The sequence below is a fragment of the Mastigoproctus giganteus genome, chromosome 2 (assembly GCF_048544385.1).
Source record: "Mastigoproctus giganteus isolate SK-2022 chromosome 2, ASM4854438v1, whole genome shotgun sequence".
In the NCBI taxonomy this organism is placed as follows: domain Eukaryota; kingdom Metazoa; phylum Arthropoda; class Arachnida; order Uropygi; family Thelyphonidae; genus Mastigoproctus; species Mastigoproctus giganteus.
The window spans coordinates 153,054,426-153,078,019 of NC_143576.1; the positions used below are offsets into that span (position 1 = coordinate 153,054,426).

Genomic DNA, 23,594 nt, shown 5'->3' on the forward strand with positions numbered 1-23,594 from the left:
TATCTCCGAATCCATTGAGAATTGGACACGTGTTTATATGAACTTTTTTACTCAGAATAATCGATACTATAACCTCCAAAATATTTAATATTCCTCCTGAATCACCCTGTATATAAATAGAAATAATTTAGGACAAGCAAGTTACGGAGAATATACAAAATGAGTTAAATCGCAATTTCTCCTCACGTTAGCATTAACACAAGAGAGGGGGAAAAAAATTGCAAAAGTGGGGTTTAGAATCATTGACTAACTTAACGCAAGTTGTCACAGTCGACCTTTTTGGGCATTTTTTTCCCCTTCTATTCTCCCCTCTTTAGCTGAAGAAGGAGACATTCAACTGGTCCTACAGGTAACTCTTTAGCGACCTGAAGTCTTTGAATAGACAAGCTGTAAGAGTGGCATTTGCTGCACACAAAGGACACAGAGTTCTGGAGGTATTGAAACGTTAATGTACCATCCTTTATCTCTAGCAAGGGAAATAATAATTCAGGTTTTTTTTTTTTTTTTTTTTTCTGGTCAAGGTCTAAGAGCGAGTAGCACTTTATGTTACGGAAAATATGTGGCATTCTCACGAAACTAAGAGGAAGTTAGTTAAATGGACAATAGACGTATTCATGACAGCAAAACGTTAATCGACTATTATAACAACTGCACAAACACACGCACAATTAAAGTACTGAACAAATAAAACTTCCTCGCGTTTTGCATGGTTCACAGTTTTCAAGTGACCGTCACTGAAGTGTAGAAATAAATGGAAAGATATGGTGAATGGTATTACTGTAAGCACAGCTCTGGGCTCAAGAGACAGTTACCGAATGTACTCGTATACAAATGTACTTGGTATATTTCATGGACGCCTGATACCTCAAACAGGGAATATTTTACTTGTTATAGTCTTACGATATCAAACACCATATTGAACAATAATTAAATAGATAACCTGAGCAATTGCTTTGTAGGAGAATTCAGTTTATTTTTATACTTTTTTTTTCTTTCCGTTATCATCAGATGAAATAATATCACTGTGAAGTGATTATTTCATTTGATGAATACAATACGCCAAGTTTGTATTTTTAAACTTTACTATGGTAGACTGACAATGTCTGACACAGTAAAGTTTGTCATATACACAATTTACCAATTGTAAATATTTAATATCAATAAGGTAAATTATATTTACCATAGATATTATACTCTACTGGTAAATGTCATTTAAACCAACTTAAAACCCAACAGTAAAGTAAATATCATTTACTAGTGGGGTATAAAAAACAGGAACGTGAGTCGAGAGCCAATGAAAAGACAAATGACTGATTTTGAACCGAAAATACATCAAGTTCTTTATAAATTCAAATTTTAATCAATAATATCTTCATAATGAATTTGACACAGGATAAAATCATGTCTAATATAGAATTTTAAACAGTATGTATAATAACTGCTTTTACAAGGAAATAATTCGGCTCACGCGAGTAGCACAGTTCGTAAAATCAACGTCTCCCCCCCCCCCCCAACCGGGCGAAAGAGACCCGAGTCCGAATCCAGTTAATAACGCAAGGAATTTTTATGTAGCCTTTTTCACCGTGCGGCTGAGTTAGGGTCTCAGGCAAGGGAAGCATAGTTTCCCCCCGCCCCAGAAACCTTGGTTTTTTCGTCCAGCAAACAAGCAAATCGACCACAGAATATATGAAATTTACAAACATTATTATACAAGGTACAATATGGTTTAAGTCACTGATGCACCAATATAATAACAGATGGTCCAGAGATTTAAACAATACTACTAAGAAGAAAATTGATGCGAAAAAGGTATTACGTGCTGTATTGGAATTCTGATCGACAAAATGAGAAATTATCGAGCTAATGACGACATAATTCAGAAAAGGAAATAATTACATCTTAAATGTGTAAATATATATAATGGGCAAGTAATATCCTTCTCCTACTAAACAGGGGCGTCCTCCGTGACGTTACAGTGGTTTCGTCAATCGTTTGTAAAGGTCTAGGTTCGATTCCGGTCAATGAATTATTATTATGATTATTATTAATTAGGTGGTCCAACAACGTTTGGTAACCCTACCAACTATAGTAACAATTTATAGTTTCATTCACAGATATTATGATACAATTTAAAAATTGTCATACAAAATGCAAAGCGAGGTACAGTATCTTACAAAATGAACATCCTGGGTTGTTACAACTTACAATTTCAAACACCTAGTGAACGGGTTAGTGCCACTGCACTATGTTTTTTTCGTAGTGAACTGCCGAAGTAGAAAATTGGCACCGTTTTAATTGTATCTCATTGTGAATACCTTCACAACGAGTTGCCATGGTATTGCACTACCTCGAATAAGAATTGGTGAAGCGTTACTTATTCGAAGTAGTGAAATACCATGGCAACTCGTTGTGAAGGTATTTACAATATGGGATACAATTAAAACGATGCCAATTATTTACTTCGGCAGTTCACTACGAACAAAACATGGTGCTATGGCACTAACCCGTTCACTAGTGAATCTGCTGCCGTAGCCTAGTGGTCAGGCGCGCGGGTGCGTAAGTACACGTGCCTTGAGTGACCGGGGTTCAAGCCCGTGACTACTGAATACGGTGCTGTTTCTTGTATTCTATCTATCTTGTGAACTCCTCTGACCGTTTGGTCGTCCCGGAGTATAAACAGAAAATTTATTTATTTATTTACACGTAGTCTCATGCTTTATACAAAATAATCACATACATTGCATACAACATTTGGCGCACTGTGGCCATAGTTGCCGATGCGCCTAATAAATCTCTAGACCAACAGCATACAACATGCAGAGAGCGACGAGTACGCTGTTCCCGTCGACGACATCTTTTTTAATTAATTAATTTATTTATTAAAGAAGGCGGTCCCAGGCAACTCCATCTATCGCAATACTGTGCAGTTAATTTCTAGCATAACATACACTACCACTAGTTAGTTATCATTCCTGACACATGGACATGGTCAGCCAGCGTATTTGATGACATCAAATACAATATCAATCCTCTTCCAGCGTACTGATAACATCATACACAGAATCAATATAATACCCACCTCCCCTCCTAATTTGGAGAGTATGTCAGTTGCTGTTTCTGTATCAATGAAACATTTCTGTTTCATTGATACAGAAACATTTAATGTCAGTTCATTAAACAATGATATTTCGCACTAAAGCTGATGTCTGCTGGTCTTAATTAGAAGATTAAACCTTTCTCACGAGGAAATATTTAACTGCTTCAACTCACCACAGAAAGTCTACTTTGCATTCACTACATAAAATCACAATCAGTATAAGACAAGAATTTTAAAATCTTTTTCAATCGAGGCAGTAGTTACCAATCCTGAGATTGGTAACTATTCAGGAGCAGGATTTTCCTCCTACTCCTTCAGCAAAGAGTTATTGGCCCGTAAACAATATACTTTTACAGAAAGAATACACGTATACGGATATAAATTAAGCCTGGGAGCCGTTAATACAATAATAATTATTATTATGTTAATTTAGCAATAACAATAATTATTATTATTGCTAAATATGTAAAGAACAAATACAGAAAAGAAAAGAATGTGGGTTGGAAAAAACACGTTGTTGAGAACCAGTGAAAAGAATGACTGATTTTGAGCCATCAACACACAATTGGAAATTCCTTATGGTAATCTTAATCAATAAGCCGTTTGATATAACATATAAAAGAGAATTACTGTTTACATAAATTCCATGAACTTTTAAGGTGTCAGTTTCTTATTACGGGTTTTTTTTTTTTTTTTTTTCATTTTTCCCCCCATTTCGAAAGTAGATAAATAAACCTTAGAACACATGCAGTTTAAAACCACGAAACACCGACCCCTCGTGATCGTATGGGCGCTGTCTTGGCAATAATCGAGAAAAAAAGTAGGGGAGGGGGGTTTGACCACTTTAGGGATAAGGACCTTCAAAGTGAGCGACACTTATTGTTAATAAGAAAGGATATTTTCAAAAAAAAAAAAAATTTTTTTCCGTATAATCGTAATGGAGTAATAGCTGTTATTCCACTATGATTAACAGAAAATAACTAAACCACAGCGGAACCTTTTGATTTATTACACTTGCAAAGGAATACAAATTTTGTTCACGTACTTTTATTTCCACATTTTACCTCCAAGGTATTTTGCCTTCGAGCTAGAGGTTCCTTTCAAGTCTGTTCTGTTTTCTTTTGTTTTTCTCCCTCCGTCCCGCCTTCCTTTTTCCTGTTTAGTTTTATTCTGTTTCCTCTTCACACGGGCCTTTTCCCCTACTACCCTGTGATAAGGTGCACTCACGGCCGATATGAAAGTCCTAGGGTCTGTTATCCATCCCACTATTCCTGCCCCCTCTTTCTGCCGGTGCCTTTTAAGCCAAATGATATAAGACTAGCTCTGTTGCTAGGGCAGCTTTCTGTTTGAAGACCGACTTGTAACTATCCGCCGTTAATATTTCAGCTTAAATGGCTTCTAACTTTATAGAGTGTAACGAATGATTTGGATTTCGGCTGTGATGACACCGCTTTCTGATGTTCTTATGTGTTCTAGGACAATCTAAGTTTCTCGCTGAACCCATCCTACATATTACATTCGCTAGTGACAAGACTCTCAATAGTAAATATTTTATTATCTTGACATACTCTATTCTTGGGAAATTGCACTTCTGTCAAAAACTTTTAATACAAATACTGTGTATCTAAAGAAATCTCTTTTTTAAGAAGGGTACATATTATAATGGCTGTGCTCTTGGCGTAAGAATTTAATTATACTTTATGTATTAAAAAATGCTAGGTGTGTACACTGATTTCTAGCATCGAAGTCTCTCTCTCAGAAAAATCCACAACATCGAATCTCGATCTTTTTTGATCTTTTGAAAGGAGAGAAAGATAAGGAAATCTAACAATATTGGACGAGTCTTTATAAAGGAGAAAAAATAAATCTGGTTGAAAGATACAGAATTACATTTTATTTAAAAAATGTAATCGATAAATTAAACAACCGACAAAAATATAACATGCAAAAGCAATTATAGGAAGCGTCACTGGCCAATCAAGCGTTGGTATAAGTGGTCCAGTTTCTTTTAATCTGTTTTTATATAAGCGCTATTCTGTAAACGATTGTACATAACAATGCAGTATACCTCACTACATACGTATGAAGACACTTGTCATTCGAAAATTTAGCCTTGGGTCTTCTATAAAAGAGTACTGTGGTAGCGATGTACATATATTCTTTAGTGGGCTGTTCTGATTGCTTGTGTTACGTTTAATGGAGAACACCTGTTATAGTTCTCGTATAGTCAAATATCATCCATGAACTGTACAGCGGAGGTAGGGTCAATGTGCTGTATGAAAGTGTAGCTACCCGCTCTATTGGCTTGTTTCATAGCTCTTTATGTAGTATCTATATAAGGCTATAAATATCTATGTATTGTCCTACTGCTTTACAATATCGTTTTCTCTGTAGTTAATAAACAGTTTGATACCAGATGAACTAAAAAAAAAAAGTGGACTTTGTTTTCAAACCTTGTTATCTGGAGCTTCTCCTTTGTTTGTAGTGTTACTTTCTTGTTTATGAGTCAAAGCTCTCACATTAATATCCCTCTTGTTCTGTTTTGTGCGTGTCTTTTTTTTTTTTTTTTTTTTTTGTCGTCTCATCTCAAATTCCACAAAATATATTATGCACTTAAAAAATACAAAATTTTCTTTAATATATAGGCTTTTGTCACACAAGATACAAAATTTTCTTTAATATATAGGCTTTTGTCACACAAGGCACTTTAAAACTTATCAAGCATGGGTTTCATTCCTAAATTTGTTCACAGCTTTTTTTAAGTACCTGAGAAGGAAGAAAAATGAAAAGCTAGAAAAATGATAAAAAGACAGCTAAAAATAGATACCTCCGAGTGAGGTCGAAATCTTTAGTCCAATGGCGAGCGCGTGCGTCCTCGTGAGTCCCAAGCTTTCATATAATGAATAATGATTTATTTATTTTATTTTTTTCTTCATGGGGAAAACTTCCTGCACAGTTCTAAAATATAAAAACACAAACCCACCTAAGAATTCAAAAAGTAAAGTTAAAAAAATTCCTACTATTCCTTGAGTTTTCTTAACAATAGAAGACATTTCGGAAACTTCCCCCATACTAAACTTAAAGGCGAAACAAAAATAAAGTGAAACCTGGAGTCGTTGACATTCTCCCCCAAGAACTGATCGCACCATTTATGGGAATAAATGGTTCTTCTGCTTGAAATCTTAAAAACAAAATCTTATGCGACTTTACAGACCTAATAATTCCAAAGACAGTTTGCAGTCATGCTTGTTTATTGAATTATCGAATCACATGGTTACCTCAGTTAGTTAACTGAAGTGTGGAAGGTTTCATTAATACATTGGGGGATACTTAATACCAACTCAATACGTGCTCGACATAGGATTAATTATAAGTTAATCTGATAGCGAAAAAAGATGCTGTTGGATCAAATTAACTCTGGGGAGGGTTATATTTCTCAACGACAGTCCTAATATTACACGCCAAACACAAGCTGTTCACCACACGACGCCACGGAGCAATAAATAGCGTTTCAAGTGGAGCTCTCTGAAGATGACCAGTAAATCTTAGGATCTGCTAATTACACGCTTGAAACCGAGTAGTGCTGGTCGTTTATACCTGAAGGAAAGAAAAACAGCAATGGAACTGAAATCCTTTAGTCAAGCCTAAAGATTACAAATGAATGTCAGGAATTATATCATTTAAAAAAAGGTAAGGTATTTAATAAGCTTCTCTATATTCCTGCGTTGTATTTGCCTTCATTAAGAATATTTATATAACATTTGGTCCTTGCGAGTATTACAGTCGTATTTAACGAAGTTAAAGCAGAACTACTTGAATTTTGAAAGGGATCTCGATTTAAATCACGTAATGATATTCAGAGAAGCACGGCAAAATGGTCCATAATATTCCGCGCAGTATCTGGGATTCATAGCGGTGACCATGTTGACCCAAAACCTATAGGCAAAAAATACACTATAGCTTTATTGTTGTTTTTTTTTTATCATATGAATTGCTTCGCAGGTGGTTTTACTTTCTGCATCAGATGTTCCGATGGATATTCCTGTAACATTCATATAAAAATAAATAAAATAAAAAAAATCCTGACAGTTGTTCACTGTCTGAAAAGCTTTCAAGCTGAGAAGTGATTCTTTCTTACCCTTTTCAAAATTCTTTCAGTTAGGCTTTTACAGGTTGCTGAAGATTCAGGAGCGGTACCGAAATATTCATGATTATTTGTACACGGAAACTGCGGAATACAGTCAGGAAGGTAAATGTCCCGACAGTAACCTGAAGAGAACCCTAAGAGATAAAGAAAATTTTGCGCACACTGTTCGAATTGATGCCTGTTCTCTTTACGGAGTGGTTCTAGTGCCTCTTACACAGTTCATCCATGAATAACACCCTTCAGCTTTCTTCCCCCTTTCCTAAACCCCATAGCAAGCTGTGGGCAACATAACCTTATGTTCTATCGGGTTCAGAAAAGCGACTGAAATTCGCAGTGCCTCCTCTCCTCTTAAGTGTGAATAACTCGGCCGTTGCCACTTAACACGGTTCCGGGAGATTACCTGTCGTTTCGGCCTTTGCGCGCCGTAAATTTTCAAACGGCTACAAAATGTGACAGCGGTTTTCCAAAGGCGTCACATGGTATGCGCAGTTATCAGACACTTTTAAATATCTCCTCCACTGTCCGCATCAGCAATGACGAGAAAACACGTTGGGGTAACAATGGACCGAATATTGTTGAACCATTCCATAATGGCCAGGTGGGTGGCAGGTACATTCCACGAGAGAGGAAGAAAGGATGAATGATAACAAACCTTGATTTATTGAAGACCTCCCAGACCATGATTACAAAACGGACAAGAGCGTGGAAAATGTTGATGCATTTTAATATTTTTGTGACCTACCACTACGATAAATATCATACCGCGCATATGCAAGTTGAACCAAAACGAATGAATAAAATTGAGGTAATCAATTTGGCACATCACGCCAAATTGATTACGCCTTAGTCTCCAAACAATCGGTGCCACAGCGGTTTTTTTCCCCCCTTTCTCTTTTTAATATACGTATACAGTATTTTAAATCTTCACCCTTTCTCACCAATATTCATGTATATGATAAATTGCTTCTATTCTCATGACTACCGAAAGCGAAACTACCAAATGGTTCACATTTCTGAAAACTAAAATGGCCTTGTCAGAATAGTTCAGGTAATTTTTTTTTTTTTTTTTTTAAATCTCAAAACAGATTATTAACATTTTTTTTTTTTACTAAGTATTTCTTTACCTTCGGTGATTTCTGTTATCTTGATGACCTTTATTTTTATTGACTCTACCTAATCATATGTGAACCGATGAACTTATTTTTGATATCATTCTGGATTTTATTAAATTACAAGCACTTAACTTTTAAAGAAATCTTCAAATCTTCATTGTATAAAAAATTATATAAAATGTGTTTTTCTCAAACCTTACCAAATCGTGTTCAAAGTACAGAAATATAGTAGACTGATGAAGAACAAAGCTAGCGCTGGCTTCTATTCGATCAGCTTGATAGCACAACACTAAACGGCACTCAGCCTCCAGGAAGGCCAAATAAATGGAGCATCCAACAGGGAATTGGCGTTGATATTAAGCGATTTGCAAGTAAAGGCAATCAGTCAATGCACATGTAAAAGCAAGACGCGTAAATGATAAAAAAAAAAAAAAAAAAGGGAGAATTGATTTTAGAAGACGGATGTGATAACGCGCTGATATCAGAAACTGGCTGTCAGCTGCGTGAATGATACACATTACCATTCCGTGGAGTGACACAAAAATGGAAATCAGCACAGATGACGCAAAAATTCAGAGTTATCCACCTAATACTTTAAAATCAGATATCAAGTCGAAATAGCCTTACACCTGAGACGTCGATGTACAAACATAACTTCAAAAATCTTTCCTGGAATGTTTGGCTTCTTTTTTATTTTCTTTCTTATTGAATGTACGTTTGATTTGATTATGGTGTACATATGCTGTCCTTATTGTTGCTGTCAATAAGCATGATGAATATATATATATATATATATATATATATATATATATATATATATATATATATACAGACACACACACACACACACACACACACACACACACACACACACACTCATTTTTATTTCTGACTTTCCTCAAAATGTTCCTAACATGCCATATACTTCCTTAGGGGCTCACATCCTGTAAATTCATCTCTGCGTTAACTACAGTAGCGCAAGTTTTGGAGATGAGCATAAGAAACTTTGGAAGCCCCCTTCCCTACTCCCCAGCAACGATCCTTAAAGCTTTGTTTGAACATCCTTTCCAATACATGCACAGAACGGACAGTGCTTTCTAAAAACCGCATCTCCCCCTCCTCCGGAGAAATTTCCCGAATGGGTTACTAGTCAACTAGCCTCATTAAACTTTAAAGAAAATCACTACTGTCTTCTCACCACGTATTCCATAGATTTAAAACTGTATTGTGCTTTCCACTTCTATGTAAACAGTTAGGTTTTGTAGATACACCGTGTGCAATAAAGACTATATATATACACAGTATAGTGAAATCGCTTGCGCATGCGGGCATGGTTAAAACCGCAAGTGTGAAAACGAGTTTAAAATAAGACTCAATTTAAAGATTTCAATAACACACTCGTAATTTACTCTTGCGAATTTTAGTATGAAAATCCTTTAGCTTTAGCTAACCAAATATTGATGCCATTTATTAAACATTTTATTTATTGATAACTTTGAGACGAGAGTAAGTGGGTGACTGAAAACATTTGCTTTTTCTGAGTCGCGAATTTGTGCTTCACCACCGCAACCATTTTTTACTGGTTTTCCTACTCTCCCGCGTGAGATCTGACATGCTGAGCAGGGGCAGAGCAATCTTCACATTGAGGGATTCCACAACGGAAGGTGACTGAGGCCCACGAGGCAATGTTTAATTTTGTCTGGGGAAGGGAGAAAACAATAAAATTTTGCGGGGTAAAGGGGAGAGACGAGATGCTCCGAAATTTTATGTTACATCACGGCACACGAGTGGAGGGTTAGTCAAAGGTCATATGCGTTGTCAGGGGAAGCTATTTGGATTCGAGGCATTATTTTGTACATTATTTCATGCCTTTTAGTGAACTGTTGACCAACAGACGCTGTCTTTCATAACGTACGTGTACTTCCCGTCCTCCTCTGTCCAGCGAAAAACGTCTGGGGATGTTTACCACCAGAGTGTAAGAAACAAGTCTTAACTGGAATAGAGAGAGGAAGGAGAACACCCCCCTGTAATGTTATTTCTGCTTGTAATGCAAATTTTCATAATTTAGAATTCCATTCCATTCTGTTAATTTCTTCATTATTCTACTTTATCCTAACTTTTAATGTTGTTTCTTACTTTTTAAGGTAGGTTAATGAAGTACGAGTGAGGCCTTTAAACATTACTAAGCTAAGAATAAGGCATATCACTGTATATTTGACACACTTATAGCTAGCTTGAGTACAGTTTATGCAGCGAAACTCAAAATGTTATAAATTTAAAAAACAAAAGCGAGCCGAAGGTAATGTACGTCGTAAACAATTTGATTAACGCGCAGGATTAAACAACAAAAGCAGTCTAATGCAAAGTTCTGAGCTAGATTAACTTCCCTATTTCTCAGCTTTCCTACTATTTATCTTGGTAACACAGTGAGTGCAGAAGTTGTTATCGAATCATTTCATCGAACTCGGCATTAAGAGTCATAGACTCATACCACGTGACTAAACAACAGTCCAAAAATAGCGCACTTCGGCATTTCTCAAGCATGGCTACAGCCCTACCACAGCGTTGTTTTTTTTTTTTTTTTTTTTTTTTTTCCCTCCTCCTCCCGTCTTGTATTATGACTTTTCTTCTGATGGTATTTTATTTTTCCGGAAATATTCGCACCCTCTTTGAGGAGCACTTCGCATTTCAGAAAATGCTAAGAACACGTGTTTTCTGTAACATCACATTTCATTATTCAGTTTGCATGCACTTAAAAAAATAATTTTTTAAAAGCAAAGAATTACCATTTGCGACTGCACAGAAGCCGACTGTCATAATTACGGGCAAACGCTTGGGGAAACTATATATGACCTCGCGTAGACAATAACTGTTTGCCGGCACATTGTAATTCTCCACCAAATGCTGCAGCACCTTGTTTTCATGAAACATGTTTGTTGCCTCGAAAATCATGTCGTGCATCATTTTGAACTTTAATTGAGATGGGTTCTCTCCCATCTCAAATTATTGGAAAACGTGAAGTAACTGTTTTGATTGCTCCTGAAGTGGTGGGATTTTGCTTAGAAATATATTTTCTCATATGTATTATTTTGCGATGCGGATATAAAGAAAATAAAATAAGCATTGCTATATTAAATTTGAAAATATTATTATACCTTTTAGGGTAGGATACATATTCCCATATGCCTTTTGGAGTAGGGAATATACTGACCTCCTCTGCCCTTGTTCATTCGGAAAACGAATGAACCGTTAATGTGGAATATGTTATAAATTAGCATTGCTTCCCTTTTTTGAACAACCTTTCTGAGATAGGGGATATATCTCATCCCATGCTCTTATTTAAAATTCCAAAAAGCGAATGCATTTTTAATATGAATTATTTTTGAAATTAGTTTCTGGGGGGGGGGAAATGTTTTTAAGAAGCGTTACTAAACAATATATATGAAAATATATTGTGTATACGAATTCTCTATTTTTCCTGTAAGAACAGTCCCACAAAGGGTATCATTAAGATGGGATGGGGGCTTTGCCAAAGAAAGAAGTTCCCTATGCCAAAGAGAAGCAGGAAAAGGTTTAATTCAGAGGCTAAAAATAAGGCAAAAAATATCCTTAGTTATCCAAACACCTGTCTGTTCCACTTGTAGCCAGACATAATTTATATTTATTAACAAATAATAAATATTTATTGTTAATGTAAGCTTGTATTTCTATACAATTTCTGTATTTTAAATGTTTGTTTTCAAATTGTCATAATACATTCCGATTTAAAACATTAAATTCTGAATGCATCAGGATTTACACAATTTCGATAAAAAAAAAAAAAAAATCATTTCCAAGAACATACCTATTATGTAAATTGAGGAATGCCTTGAAATTCATACGTGTTTTGTTTTGTGGTAAAAACTGCGAGCCTTTTAAAAAAGAAATAGTTTAGCCTATCGGATCGCAGAGATTTGATGGGGATCAAGTACTTCCATTTTATTTCTGGAATAGATTTCACACATGTAGTATATATATTACAGGGCATTTTGATCATTTATATCACATTACAAGCCAGATAATGTTATTTTCCCATTTATGTTTATCTTTAATGCTCTTCAGACGAGTTCTTTAGAAAGTTGGTATTGCATGGATCTAATGTGCATAAGATACTAGTGCGTGGAATTGAGCATCCGTATTCTGTCACATTTCTCTGATAACACAGTAATAGATACCAATGTACTAGTTGCAACCATTAAAACAGGCTGAAAGAAAAATGCAGCTGTGAGGAAGTCACGTGACAACGTGCGTGTACCTGCAAACTAAATAATTAACTTGAATTCATACATAAAACATGTCTCTACACCAGGGAACATTACGATCACTTGATGCAATTGTCCGGGTTTATTGTGCTTTGTCACAATCTGGGCATGTTCATGAAACCAGCGGTAGTTAAATCCAGTGTAAGCAAGGGATTTTGCAATGCTGAGAACCGCATCTTAACTGTATTTTGTCCACATAATATTTTTATAGTATTCCACCGAATAACGCATATTACCAATAATGAATAAGAATTACCAATAAGGAATTGGCAGTCTTTTTTCGTAGCGTGTGACAGAGAGAGAAATTTAAAATGAATACTAAACTTATAACTATAGTCCTCACATATTTCCAAATATCGATTAATAGAGTCGAATTTTCAAAAATACTTTATTATCAAATTAAAGACACACGTAATATAAAAATCAGAAATAAGATTCCAATTTAATGTTCAGTTGTTATTAGAGTAAATCAGTAAATGCCCTTAATGTGGCATGCTTTTTTATTTATATCATTCATTTACTTCTCCCCATTTTTCTATCAAAAGAATCAAGGAATAGTTAGAAGAAGGGAAAAAAATCGCCTACGTTTGGATTTGTAAAATATGTAGGATTTCCGTCTTTATTTAGTCACTGGTAGTTTCTGTTGCCCATCCATCCAAACATTTTATACAAGAAAGCACTCAATAGCTATCAAAGAAGAGCTCAGTAATATATATATATATATATATATATATATCAGTGGTGATTTAAATCATTCATTCGTTACAAGATTTATGCAGACCATTATGACTTCACCATCGCCAGACAGGAAGATGAAGAAGAAATGGAAAGTTTAAGGAAGATATTTCTTAACTGTTAGGAATTTTCCAACTTTACCATATTCGAAGGATATGACGTAGGTGATCCCTAAAGGCGATAGCTGAGATTGCATCAGTGAATTTAGTTGAGGTAATGCAATGGAGAAACAAACAATCAAAAAGCCATGGAAATAGATTAATAGTAAAATTCGTTCGGTCACATTCCATTCTTACTGTATGTTTTTTGCAATTTTAGCCAGCGACAATTAAAAAAAACACGAGTATATAATAAAAGTGGTAAGTTTTAATATAAACTAGGAATATTAATTACTACGAGAGCAACTCGTAGTAATATTTCTGCTAACAATCCAAAACAACTCGTGTGATCACATTACTGATGATCCCGAATTCAACCTTCATGCCACTTAATTGTCACTGATATGCTCATGAAGTTCTTTCTTTGCGTCTTTGATGGTCTTCCTTTCAAGGGTAGATTGGCCCGGGAGGTTAGGCGGCGATCGTCGCCGGTCCAACTGGAGCTATTGCGCCTCCTGCTTCCTGTGAACAGCTTCGAACAGGATTCACCTTTGATCCTGTTCCGAACCTCATCATGTTTCCTATCCCACTTGAGGAAAGAGAGTTAATAACACAGGAAAACAAGTAAACTCCATTCTTAGGGAAAGGGACATCATTCCAAAAATGCTCTGTTTATAGACAATGCAGAAGCATAACGTGCAAGAACATGCTTTTGGAATAATCTTGTGGGGAGACTATTCACCCATATACCCCCACCCCGCCAGATCAACAGGTTCCAAGTGACCGCTTTTATTCCCCAACATGGGATAATATAGATAAAAGATTCTCCGGGAAGAACTAAGCACAGAGGAGTGGAAAAATCACATTTATGCATTTTTGACTTTTTTTTTTTTTTTAAAACTAAATAGAGGATACGAGAATTTTCCGTTTCATTCGTATGACGTAACACTTAACTGTGTCAGGATTTGTTTTATTGTTATCATAAGGAAGTTTCTGCAAAAATTCAAGCTGCACTACGTGGAAGTCCACCAGGTGAGCAAGAGATTGCATCTTTCCATGTGGAATTTGAGGAAACAGAATAAAATATACAAAATACATTTTTATGTTGCTGTTCAATAATTTAGTATATATTTTATGAATAAATAAATATTTTACATAGGCACGATTATGATTTTTTCCCCATGATCTAGAATAAAGTCTTCCGATGCTCTTGCATTAGTAGTAATGAATGTATGTTTTCTATAGCAAGAAATCACCCCAACGACCCTTTAAAATTCATAAAGAAAAGTAACCTTTTATTTTGAAATTGGCAACAGGGCTTTATTTTACTTATCAGTGTAACAGAAAGGATTAGGATTTTTTTGAACAAGAAAAAAGCACCCTAGTAAAAAAAACACAAAAAAACGCATTCTTTGGCGCTTGTAATGAGCAACGTAACTTTACAAGAAAGATTAGAGTTTAAAGAATCACGACGAACTGTCCACTGGCTCTCAAAATTAAAATTATTTTTAGTTTGTTTCTATGAAGAGATGTTTCAGGGACCCCCCAGTTTTTCAGTAAGAGACTGTGTAATAAAGTATGGTAAATGAAAATTTAAATTTTCCTTAAAGTTAATATTTCACACGTTATGGGTTAAAGAAACTTAATTTACAGTACCAAGGGGTATGAATCACACTAGAAAGAATACTTCCGCGGTTTTATTTAGCATTCTTATTGCTTAAGCGATATTGGATAGTAAAAAGAAATTAAATGACAAATTAAATTTTAAAAAGTTTGCTTCATTAATTAAATTGAGAACTTGGGCTTGATAATGGCAAACCGTATAACTGTAAGCTACATAACTAAAGCTTAATAACATTACACTTGAGTTTGAATGCAGATCAGCAGTCAAGCTGAACTGAAGATCAACTCTTTTTTTTTCTTTAAAAATTTATTTTAACGATTAATGTATTCAAAATTAGTGGCAAAAGCAGGAGCGAGTCGTCCTGAGGGTTTATGGGGTGCACTGCACCCGGGTGCCAGACGTCTGAAACTTACATACACATATGAAGAAAATTTTAAAGGGGGTCGCCAGATTTCAATTGGCACCGGGGCGCCGCATACCCTAGGAATGCCCCTGCGCAAAAGGACTTACGTCCTTTTGTTATATCAAGTCTTTCTAGGGAAAAGGTTTTCGCTAGAAATACTTGATACTAATTTTAACTTCTGATGAAAAATTATTATAATTTTATGAGTGCTAACAGTAACGTGCTTCAGAACAGTAGATAGTGGCCCAGTGGTAGCCAGTTAAAGATTATGAAGTGGATGATATCGGTTTTAAAATTTCTATATTTATATACGAAAATTTCTTTCAGAGGACCGGCTTCTTAAAAAGAAACAACTCTAGACCGAAGAATTATGAAACATAATCTGTGGATAATTTTGCAGGTTTACAGTGCTTCGTTCGAGGTAAAGCTTTACTTTACCTTTCACTATATTAGTGACCCAGTTTGATATGAAATCGTAAGCCTGAAACTGAAATGAAGATTTTAGTTGATTCTCTAAACGAAATTACTAGCGCTTTCTCTAGGGATAGTTTTATCTATTGACTTGTAACTACTAATTAAATTTATAAATAATACAATATTCTAAACTCAGCAGTACTGTTATCAGTAAGGAAAACTATCCTCTCTCTCTCTCTCTCTCTCTCTCTCTCTCTCTCTCTCTCTCTCTAAACATTCAGTCGTAATAAAACCAAGCACCCTGCTAAATATATACAAATATCGATTATAACTTTGCCTTTATAGCTCAATGAAAACTTAATAATTTCAAGAGAAACTTGTAATACAGTAGCTGGTCCCTTCATCATAAGCAGACATCACTGAATACACTAGTATTATCAAGTTTTCCCTTATCAGTGTGACACATGATAGTTCAGCATCTCAACAAGAACGGCGTTGCAGAAGTCTCAAAAAAACTTATGGAAAAAAAAAAAAAAAAAACACTATCTGAATTATTTTAATTTTTAAACACTGCAATTTACTTTTTTTATCTTGTTTTAAGATAATATAAAATAGATGTGAGAGATATCCAAAACAAATCTGAAGGGATTGCCAGTACCGGAAGAGAGTTAAAAATGCCCACTGCATAGATATTTGCATTAATCTTATTTAAATTACACATTAGCTGTATAGCGTATTATAGCCAAACAGCGCTATATTTCACTCACAGACTAAGGTAGATCTTCCTTTTGTGGCAAGCCATAAACTTAGTAATAATAAATGCGTTTTTCATGACTATTTTTTGATATAGAAATAAATTTAATTTCTCCCCCCTCACAACAAAGATAAAATATATTGAGTTGGCCTATGATCATTAGTATCCCTTGTTTTTCACAAAGAATTTTACAGGATGAAGGTAGAAGTTTCCGGTGGCAATAACCTCAGCAGAGGAATTTGGAAAACCGAAAAGCAACACACGGTTACACAACATTTATCATCACGCAATATTTAATTTAAACAGTTATCAAGATATTTAAAATAGCGCTGGAATATACAAAAGATTGCACTTACGTAGTTGTTACCATGGGGCGTCAACTTGGGAACATTGGGAACACATCAGCTCCGGATATCGAGGCTGAGCACAGCCTTCGGCGACCTCCGGAGTGAAACAATGTCTTAGTGTACACCATGCAAAATAAAAGTATCCTCGATCGCCGTAAATATACACGTTTATGAAGACGAAGGGGTAGCGGTTCAAATAAAAGCTTACAAACTTGGAAACTCCTCCGCTAAGTCCGGCGGTGATTAGCATGCTTCAGCGGGAAAAGCTCCTGGGCAGGTCTGCGGGGTTGGGTGGTGACCCTCGCGACACATTAACATTGTCGTAGACCAGGGGAGCACCTTGCACTACTTGTTATCATGGAAGTCAGTACACAGTAGCAAATAGCGTGGCACGAGCCAGCAAACAGCACCGTTCGTAGCACAGGTGGACTTAGTAATAGTCTGAAGCACACAGGTGTTGGCCACTGTTTACTCTGTCGGCACCCGCAGAGCGCGTTCCAACTCCAGGGACGCACAGTGCACCAGAAAGTAGTTACTGAAGCCAACAACGTGAAGTGAAACGCGGTGCGGCGTCTGTCAGGTACGCCTGTTGTCCGATAATTGCTCCGGGACTCACTCACAAATATCTGGGCCTCTGGCTCGCAGGAAAGTCTTATGTTGGGGCCGAGTCACGTGAGCAGACAACGGTCAAATCAGCAACAAGGAGCTAACCCGAAGTTCCTGCGTTCGCAAGAACGTTCTGCTGTAGGCCACGTAGCGAACAAGTGGCAGATGCACGTGAATTTAGAACGTACGGAATAGTAAAGTGTCACTCGGAAGAACAACAAAGAAAAAGTTGTAGTTTGCATATTGATATATCGGCGGAGTAGGGCGAGCCGTTTAGTGAATACAGCGAGGTGACGATATGTACTGAAAGAAGCGCCTCATTCACCCCCTTCATTAGCCACCCAAACAAGGAGAAAAACACTCGTTTTGCTTGTTCCACTTTAAGGATACTTGTTCCATTTTTAGCATACTTGCACACGCATAAATAAAATATTTATTGTTAAATTTATTTACTCATTTTCAGTTCAGGAACTTGGTTATGCCACCATATTTTTGTGAGATTATGTTCCCCACTTTATTTGAAGAGTTGATAAGATAAAACAGTATGTACACTTTCTTACAAATTAAAAAGAACCACCTCTTATTCAGTACCTGCGCCGTGTATTCGCATATGGTTTGCAAAATATTGTTAAAAATTATCTTGACTAGTACCTACGAAAGGGACAGGTTTCGAAAAGAAATATGAATATTCCTTAGTCCGAACACTGCTGTCGAGACCTTCCAGCGAAATACAGTAATTATTTTTTTTTATTTATTTATGTTTTTTTTTTAGTTTTCCTTCCATCGGTGGAGATTTAAGGAGGCGATGAAAAAGATTTTTAATCACTTACAGAATTTTTTTTTTCTTACAAAAAATTTTATAATTGAATGATCTGTGCAATTTTCATCTACTGACCGTCGAGATTATTGTTTATCACTACGTGATGCATTTTTTAAACGATGTACCTAATCGCTAGCAGGAAAAAATATTAAATTGTTAAATACAGTATGAATATTAAATGTAATAAATGAATATTAACCTCCCCACTGCCGCGTCTGTCTCTAGAGAAGCGAATTTTTAGTCAAAAATTCACATGATTCTAGGCCACTAGCTATATCACATGATCGGTTAGTTAATTAAAATATTCACTTTACCTGTGTATACATAATTGTAGAAAAGATTCATAATAAAATAGTGCGGTTGGCTAACATTTTCAAAATTGTAAACTTTTAATGCCATGAAACGAAATAAAACCTCACGTGAAAAAAACTTATTGCTGAGAAGCGGAGTAATTCTTTAATATGAAGAACCTCTGGTGGACAGCAGCGATCTATATAAAAGACAATATAGTCACACGTATAACAGAGAAAACTGAAGTGGGAGTGGATGGTAGTCCTTGGTTCTGTTGTAAAATTTTAAACAATACTGGTCACCAGTAGAATCAACAATAAGAAAAGTTTCAGGTTGTTCGCGAGGAAGTACCTTCCCGACCATCTTCAATTACAGTTTAAAGAGTTATTTTTATAGACGAGATAAGATTAATGACTTTATGGAAGGTTATCAGAATACTACTCGACCATGATGGATCATCTCTTTTACAGCCCACGGTGATCAGATTTACTTATTTGGACGAGTGTGGAGCCGGCTCAGTTACAAAACGTGAAACAGCAGTTTAATATTTGGACTGCAATTAGGAGGAAGTTGTTTTATTAACAAAAAGGAAATGTTGATTAAATAAGATATTAGTGTGTTACGGTCTGCAATTAACTGCAGACTGGAACGTTAATCACCATAAATACTTGCTGAACAACAGAGGATATTCATGTGCGTTATCTTCAGGTACATCCTCACCCAAAATGTTTGTCTGATTCTACTTTTGATAAAAATTCGTGTCTGATCCCACAGGAGTTACTGTGAGGAGTTACATGTTTGTATTTGTGTGAATAAAGTAAATATTAATATAATCAATAACTCACAGCTTAGATTTCAATATGTTCTGCAAATTATTTTTCGCCCACATGTTCAGTGTGCCTTGCTTAACATGCATACATATTAACTGTCCATTAAATGGATATTTACCTGCCTAAGGTATGGACGGAAGGAAACCATGCCTGAACAACGATGGTGTATGCCTTAAGACGCAAAGCGTGGCTAACAGCAGCAGAAGGTCAGGGTGGTCAAGTTGCTTGTGAGCTTTACTGATAACAGCGTGTGACTGTGGAAGAGTGCGTGGGAGAAATGCGTGAGTTGTTTGGTTGATGTGTATCCGATCATTGGTCTACGAGAACTATTTTTTTTTTATAACAGATGCGTATTAATTTAGGAATTATGCAGTTTCGAGGTAAACCAGACAGGTTTTTAATAGAAGAAATTACACTACTATCATTTTGTAAAGTAAAAGGAAATTTATAAAGTGATAGAACATTCGCATTAAACTTCAAATAATTTATAATTTTCCCATTTTCAAACGAAATTTTCTTATACGAATATCATGCACACACTTTAGTACTGAATATTTATGTCCCATATCACGCTGCGTTTAGAAAATATCGTTGCCTATGCTTTTCATTATCGGAAACTGTATTTGGCTTTTACTATCATACAAGTGTTTCACTTTCTTCTTTTTTTTTAAACTGTTTTCAGAACAAACCCCAGTTAAAGAATTTAAGAAAGCAGGCAATTTTCTCCGACCAACATATCAAAAAGAAAAGAAATCGTAGTAGTGGACGTGAATTTCAAAAAAAGAAGGTCACAGTAAACGTATCACCTGAATTGTATTTTTAGGCGGGGAAAAAAAAATCCAAAAATTGTCACATAGGACAGGCATATCAAGCTCTCACAAGTCAAATATTTCATTCTTCACGATTCAGCACACTGAAACAAAATCCATTATCCGACAGCTCTACGACTAACACTCAAGAACAGTTAAGTTTTGAAAGAAAGCCATTACTAGAACATAAAATCATCTAAAGCCCTTAATGCATTTTTGAAGACTGGCATACCCCCCCCCCCAAAACTCTTGATGCATTTTCGAAGACCACTATACCCGTAAAAATGTTTGGATAATCCACATAACATACTTGTATTTTATCTTGCATAAAAAAGATGCCATTTTATATATACAGCACATTATAATAAATGTTATAAAATATAAACATATTTATTTTTGTTTATTATATGGAAGTTTAGTGTTTAATGCTATTTAAGCATATGTAAGCATAGTAAACATGCACTGTACAACAGGAAGAAGAAGAAGCAGCAGCAGCAACATCTGCTTTAGTATTCCTGCGTATCCCTTATGTACATAAGTACAGACAAGGTGGCCATAATTAAAGTATTCCTATTCAGAACTCTCTGTAGCTCTAAGTAATAAGCGGAATGCCACCAAAATTAGTAAGTAAACTATTCAAGGCATGAGGAGAAGGATCCCGTGGGGGAGAAAAGTTCCAAAATCTGCCGGTAGGGGATAATATAGCGCTGCACAAGAGGAAAGACATGACAAAGTACCAACAAATAAATAACTAAGACAAACCTTAATGAAAATTACAAATTTTTATTTGTGCTCTTTGCAAAAAAAAAAAAAAAAAAAAAAGAAAGAAAGAAAGAAACTGAACTAAACTGCTAGAGGAAATGGTTTCACGGCCTCAAACTTACTCACAGTTTACTCCCGATGATCGATGATTCGCTGATGGTGGAATGGGTTTTCGATGTGATTACCATTGTTCTGGACCAGAAATTGCATTCGGTGCACAGTGTGCTCGACTGCAGAATGCAACATATCTGGAGTAATGTTCCGCACATGCTACGTTATGTTGTCTTTTAAAACAGCCAGGGTAGCCGAGTGGTCAGGAGCGGGAGTGCAGTAGCACACGCTCTTTGAGTAGACCGGGGTTCAAGCCCCTGACTGCTGAATACGGTCGATCTGCCAACCCGCACTGGACCAGCGTGGCAGATTATGGTCCATTTCCCTCAGCATGAATTGTTGAGGAGGCTTCCATCCTGTAGTGGGTTGATAATGGCTGCGCTTTACCTTTTTTACCTCGATAGACATTAGGCTTGAGGTGACCCTACAGCCAAAAATCACACGGTCAGGCGAACGTGGTGGCCATGCAATGGGAAACAAACGACTAATGACTCTTTCTGCAGTAAAGTGATCCCGGAGAAGCTGCTGTACTGGTCGTACGATATGAGAAGGAGCCCCATCTTGCATAAAAATTGTCTCATCCTCTTTGCTGCAGTTGAGGAATAATGAAACTGCTCAGAATGTGATGATAGCTATGTGCTATAACGGAACAGGTGGCTGCTCCTGCTGGGTGCAATTTCTCGAAAAAGTATGGCCCTACGATGAAATTTGAAATCACACCACACCAGACGGCGATTTTCGGCGAGTGCAATGGGATTTGCTGAATAGCATGCGGTGCTTCTAAAGTCCACATTCAGCAGTTTTGAGTGTTGATTTCCACTACCATTCTGACCATAAATTCTTGCTGGCTCTCCGGTAAGGGCAACCTGGGAGCGAGATTGCAGGCACTCGCCAGTATTGCACTCCCTCTGGCGGGTGCGAGATTTTCGGTGGTAATAACACCGGCATAGAAGGACCTGTTGACCCAGGCCCGGTGCTAGGGATGGGCACCAGGCAGCAGCTGCCCATACGTTGGCTGCACCCTGGTGGCATAATAGCCTGTCACAAACAAAACAACACACATACACTGACACTTTTCAGACCCATTATGCAGAGTTTCTGCACCATAACAGAGTACAAACGTGGAGATGGGCTAAGGCCTAGGAGCCACCCCCGATATAAGAACACACATGGAAACACACACAGTACCTTGATTACCATTATATAGAATGGATATATATATATATATATATATATATGATAATGTCCATAAAACTGTATATAATCTTGTATATAAATTGCTTATATCATGAGAATGTACATAAAATTGTGTGTGTAAATAAATGGGGGGAAAAATGGAATGACCAAAAACGTTAGAGCAAATGCCATTCGTTTTTCAGGATCATCTCTTTGCAGCTGCTGCTGGCGACTGATCTCGTATGGATAATAATGGATTAGTTTCCGAAGAATTTTCCACACAGTGGAATATGGGACATTCAATTGCCTCGCTACTCCACGTGCGCTGCTACTAGTTCCATCAACTGTATCCATGGATCGGTCGACGATAGCTTGCAACTTCCTCTGCTACCTGAGGAGAAACAGGGTTCCTTCCTCTTCCAGGCTTAACAACAAAGGATCCAGTTTCCTCAAATTTGATAATCATCCTTCTAACTGCTGCAGCTGATAAAGGACCGTGATGTAAGTTCTTACAGTGTCTAAATTCGCGCAGAGCGGCGGCTGCATTGCACCCATTAACGCAATTAAACAAACTTCGCAATTAAAGCGCAATCAGGCAGAGTGAGACGCACTAACAGTAAATTTACAGAATACGCTTGCAATGATCGCGTTGTGTCTTTATTATTATTATTATTATTATTAGTCATATGATGCAAGGAAGCCTGAGGCTTATGCTGAACCAGCCAAAAAAAAATTCCCGAGTTGCCCTGAGAGAGAGAGAGAGAGAGAGAGAGAGAGAGAGAGAGAGAGAGAGAGAGAGAGAGAGAGAGAGAGATCAGGACCCTGGGATTGCCAAGCCCATACTCACCAGATGTGAGCCCTCTCTGCTGCTGGAAAAATTAAATTAACTCAGATTTATGCAAATTTTCTTTAAAACTTTAGTGCAATACAGTTTCTTTCTGTTTTTCTTTTTTTTTTTCAACGAGCACAAATAAAAACTTGTAATTTCATTAAGGTTTGTCGTCGTTATTTATTTGTTGGTACTCTGTCGTGTCTTTCCTCTTGTACACTGCCATATTATCCCCTATCGGCAGATTTTGGAACTTTTTTTTTTTTTTTTTTCCTTTTCACGGGACCCTTCTCCCCATGCCTTGAATTGTTTACTTACTAATTTTGGT

General features: G+C 36.5%; 1 protein-coding gene across 1 annotated transcript in view; it reads right to left on the minus strand.

The window, feature by feature from the left end:
- LOC150089669 (fibroblast growth factor 18-like) overlaps positions 1–17,135 on the minus strand; it is a 186,896-nt gene extending 169,761 nt beyond the window's left edge. Inside the window, exon 1 of the mRNA XM_090368727.1 lies at positions 17,042–17,135. Within this exon, the coding sequence (XP_090224853.1) occupies positions 17,042–17,055 (14 nt within the window). The 5' untranslated portion in view covers positions 17,056–17,135. The remainder of the gene's footprint in view (positions 1–17,041) is intronic.
- Positions 17,136–23,594: the final 6,459 nt, after the last annotated feature.